This window comes from Amphibalanus amphitrite, unplaced genomic scaffold (assembly GCF_019059575.1).
Source record: "Amphibalanus amphitrite isolate SeventyFive unplaced genomic scaffold, NRLGWU_Aamphi_draft 000135F_arrow, whole genome shotgun sequence".
Classification (NCBI taxonomy): domain Eukaryota; kingdom Metazoa; phylum Arthropoda; class Thecostraca; order Balanomorpha; family Balanidae; genus Amphibalanus; species Amphibalanus amphitrite.
This window is the reverse complement of record NW_024881630.1, coordinates 74,060-78,254: the sequence shown is the minus strand read 5'-3', so window position 1 is coordinate 78,254 and position 4,195 is coordinate 74,060. Positions and strand designations below refer to the sequence as shown.

Genomic DNA, 4,195 nt, shown 5'->3' with positions numbered 1-4,195 from the left:
ACGAACGATAACTGAAAAAACACCGGTTATACTCGTATATTCACGTAGAACAAGTTACTTTTTCTCTAGCTAGGGAACTCGCTAAAATTAAGACTGACTAAATATTTACGCAGGATAACTGGCTCCGCCTCTTCGCCAACTTAAGGACCCGCCAATCCATGCACCTAGCCGCCAGCGCCGAGTGATGACGTCACTCGAACGGGCGACGGTATGAATAGTTCCACACTTCGGAAACTCGCGTCCCGACCGGCCACAGCGATCGCTGTGTGCGGTGACGGAAGGATGACGTAGGGACGAAGTGGGCGGAGCTTCGAGGCTGTGTGCGGTCCGACCGCACACAGGGCCCGTGAACAGCATATCTTTATATACCTCCGCCTATAATAATATTCGTATTGAATATATTGAAGAATCTTTTTGAATATTGTGTTTTGATTTGCGCTGAGCGTTCTTGATCCGTCTCCTGCATTTAGCGGTAAATTGGGGATTGGGTATTTGACCGTAAATTGATTTTTAGTTAGATTGTGTACATAAATTGAGCAGCTCCGTATCTTCTGTTTCAGGCAATAAACAGAAACTCAAACAGTCAGCACTCAGCACTAGTAGCAGCGCACGGTCAAGGTGCCTACTTTTCTGCAGGTTGTTTGAACTCATTAGACTAATGTACTCCACATTGTTTCATGTTTGCCAGTATGCTCACTGACTGCCCGTTCCAGTTCCTCTAATGTGAAGGCCAATGGAGTCACACTCAGCACCACTGATTGGCTGTCCATTTCCCTGCAGGTGGAGGCCGATGGAGTCACACTCAGCACCACTGATTGGCTGTCCGTTCCCCTCAGGTGGAGTCCGATGGAGTCACACTCAGCACCACTGATTGGCTGTCCGTTCCCCTCAGGTGGAGTCCGATGGAGTCACACTCGGCGCCACTGATTGGCTGTCCATTCCATTTCCCTGCAGGTGGAGGCCGATGGAGTCACAGTTTGCCCTACTGATTGGCTGCCCGTTCCCCTCGGGTGGAGGCAGATGGAGTCACACTCAGCGCCACTGATTGACTGCCCGTTCCCCTCAGGTGGAGGCCGATGGAGTTACAGTTTGCCCTACTGATTGGCTGCCCGTTCCCCTCAGGTGGAGTCCGATGGAGTTACAGTTTGCCCTACTGATTGGCTGCCCGTTCCCCTCAGGTGGAGGCCGATGGAGTCACACTCAGCGCCACTGATTGGCTGTCCATTTCCCTGCAGGTGGAGACCGATGGAGTCACAGTTTGCCCTACTGATTGGCTGCCGGTTCTCGGGTGGAGGCCGATGGAGTCACAGTTTGTCCTACTGATTGGCTGCCCGTTCCCATCAGGTGGAGGCCGATGGAGTCACACTCGGCGCCACTGATTGGCTCACGGGCCAGCTATTCGGACCTCGAGCATCCGCTGTTCGGCAACAGCGAGTCGCGGCCACGGGTGAGACCCGCCACCAACCCTCGTTAGCTGATCGACCGGTGCAGCGATTGGTACTTGGTTTGCCCACCCACAGACGGGCGGGGTCCTCCCTGCATCCGTGTGCAGTTACACCTGTAATCTGAGGGAAATGTCACGTCCTTTTGCTCGCCTCTTATATGTACATCATTCTAGTCATCCGCTTTGTGTGATTGGACACCAGATTTCATCTTTATGTTTTATGTTTTATGGTCAAATATCTATTCTTTTTTACTGCATATTCGTTGATTGGACAATGGACAACCAGAAAGGGCCCGCGCTTTTTGACGAGATGATCCTTACCTGTAAGTCAATATACCCTGATCCTTACTGTGCGTTTTGTCTCGTTTGAACAGGAGCGGGCGATCAACCTGGTTGTGGGATTTCTGACCGCTCTCATCGTTTTCATTACCCTCATCAGCGCCTTCGTCTTCCACGAGTATTCGCCGAGAGGAGTCAATATATTTCTAGGCGTCATTATCGTCCTCATCTGCGCATCGCATCTCACCGTGGTGAGTTATTGTTTGTTTGTTTTGTTGGGTTAGGCCCTTTCGGTCGACAAGACCATTGCAGAGCCGGAAGGATGATAGGAATTAGGGGGAGACATTGGTCTGGGCAGGCACCCTAGTGAGTCGCCGGGGCTGAGCCCGTCCGAAGACAGGCCACCCAGCCCCAAGGCACTCACTGCACCCGGCTACGGGGTGCGCTCCCTCGGGAGCAGCGGTGCCGCTCCAAGGGAGCAGCCCGCATGAGATAAAGTTGCCTGTCCAGCCCGGAAGGGGGTGGCGGTGTGGAGGAGAAGGATTTCAGTATCCTGAGACCTGAGGATAGAAGCATGGAACGGTGTGTGGTGAGTTAAAATCAGCATGCCAATTAGGGGTGTCAATGTTAGTCAGTGGTGTTCCAGGTGAAGTTTTTCTTGAATTCTATGACAGTCATTTCAGTGCTCCAGCATTATCCAGCATTTTGCTGGGGTAACTTATTTAATGGCAACATGAAAAAATACCTGCAAATTTCGGCGCGAGATATTTCGCGGTTGATTTGTGTGCTTTTCAGCATTTTTGCCGTTGAATGCCGCATTTCATGCTACCGAAGCCCTCGCTCGGTGTTGTCTGTAGTAAAGCCTCGCTCTGCGGCCGATAGATGTCACCAGCTGTACCTTCCCGTTCCGTTTCCAGATATGGTGGTACCGGCAGGGCGACCTGGACCCCAAGTTTCGCGTGCTCATCTTTTTCAACGCGTTCTGCATCGTGCTGCTATGCGTATGCGCCAACCTGTACTTCCACCTGCCGGACCCGAACAAAACCTAGAGACGGCCGCGGCACCGGGCCGCCGTGCGTCAGCTCTGCGCCCATAGTGAGAACTCCCGTGTATCCGCTCCGTGCAACAGCCCAGTGTGTGTGTGGGTGTCTGTTTGACAGTGTGTATGCATGTGTGTAAAGCGATGGTGTACCACTCTGAGAGCGGAAGGCAGCCGCTCGTCGGCGGGATGTGTGGTGAGCTGACTCGGGTGGGCGCGATTATCCGCGATTGGAGGCTATTCTCGGGCTGGGTTAGGTATATTTGTTACCCGGCCAAACGTTTGACAAGGTTAGTGGCCGATATCTTTCAGGTTCCTTCTGCATCGTGCTGAAAACACGGGATCGGAAGGAACCACTAATGATATATGTATGCGTTGGTGTGGTTACATTACATGTTTATTTTTGGTAGTCACTGGTATTGTTTATTTATCCTGTGAAGAATGAATTATGCATGGCTGTTGGTCTTACTGCATGGAAACGGACGTCAAAACCGCACTCTAGTCCCGCTGTTGTTAGTAGTTCGTGTCGATGACTCTGTAGGATCGCACGATACAAGTATTACGTACGTACGTCAGGTACGTTGATAACAGACATACTACTGAAGCCATGCAGTATCAATGTGCCCCGTCTCGATAATTTATGTTCAAAACCATCTAAAGCGATGTGCACTTTTGGCAACCACGTTGTTCCCTGTCACGTACTACAGATAACTGATTAATGTAGGTAACTAATTATCGCTTATTAATTACCATCTCTGTATTTCAGAGGAATGCTAGTTACGAATCAGTAGCAGCTAGTTATGAAATAGTTGGCATATATGCAAAGTTTAAAGCAATTATCATGATGTTTAAAGACAGTTATATGTGAAGCATGCTTTGGGTGATATTCCGCTTGTTTTTGTATAATGCACTGCCTACAATAAAGCATAGTTCATGTCGGTTATATTGTACTCAAAGAACTCATAAGCATTCTGCGCGCCGCCCAGTGCTGACGCTGTGGAGACCAACCTTCCTACCCTGTCTCCCCTCTGTACGAGGAGGCTCCGTCAATACCAGGCGCGCTCTCGCCTTTGTCTGCGCCAGCTACCTGTGGGGCGTCTATCGGATGAGTCATGACGATACACAAATCGGCCATCAGTGATGAGTCATCATCGGTTCGCCGAAACTTTCTAAGAAACGTGTGGCATGTTGTCAGGTTTTGGCAGGGAGGAAGGTAATGCGTCTACGCACTTTGTCCCATACTCCCTGCAGTTGGTCATGCGATAACTATATGCAAGCCCAGTGGCAAGGTGATTCGGCGCTGCTTGGGAAGCAGAATACTTGTGCTGTTTACGTACAAACACTGACGATTACAAAATTAATTATAGGCTATTATGATGTTCATGTTTTATTGTACTCGTATGTTCGGAATGCACGTAAATCTTTCGCAAGAA

At 50.2% G+C, this 4,195-nt stretch overlaps 1 protein-coding gene across 1 annotated transcript; it reads left to right on the top strand.

The window, feature by feature from the left end:
- Window positions 1-565: 565 nt before the first annotated feature.
- Window positions 566-3,703, top strand: LOC122382208 (transmembrane protein 243-like). Its single transcript, XM_043367251.1, has 4 exons — window positions 566-618; window positions 1,345-1,447; window positions 1,819-1,974; window positions 2,641-3,703. Exons 2-4 carry the CDS (start codon window positions 1,355-1,357, stop codon window positions 2,770-2,772), a joined length of 381 nt encoding a protein of 126 aa, XP_043223186.1. The 5' UTR covers window positions 566-618; window positions 1,345-1,354; the 3' UTR covers window positions 2,773-3,703.
- Window positions 3,704-4,195: the final 492 nt, after the last annotated feature.

Coding starts and splice junctions, on each gene's coding strand:
- LOC122382208 (XM_043367251.1), top strand. CDS start 1,355: ATGGAGTCACACTCGGCGCCACTGATTGGCTCACGGGCCAGCTATTCG. Junction 1,448..1,818: donor ACAGCGAGTCGCGGCCACGG/GTGAGACCCGCC, acceptor TCGTTTGAACAG/GAGCGGGCGATCAACCTGGT. Junction 1,975..2,640: donor GCGCATCGCATCTCACCGTG/GTGAGTTATTGT, acceptor TTCCGTTTCCAG/ATATGGTGGTACCGGCAGGG.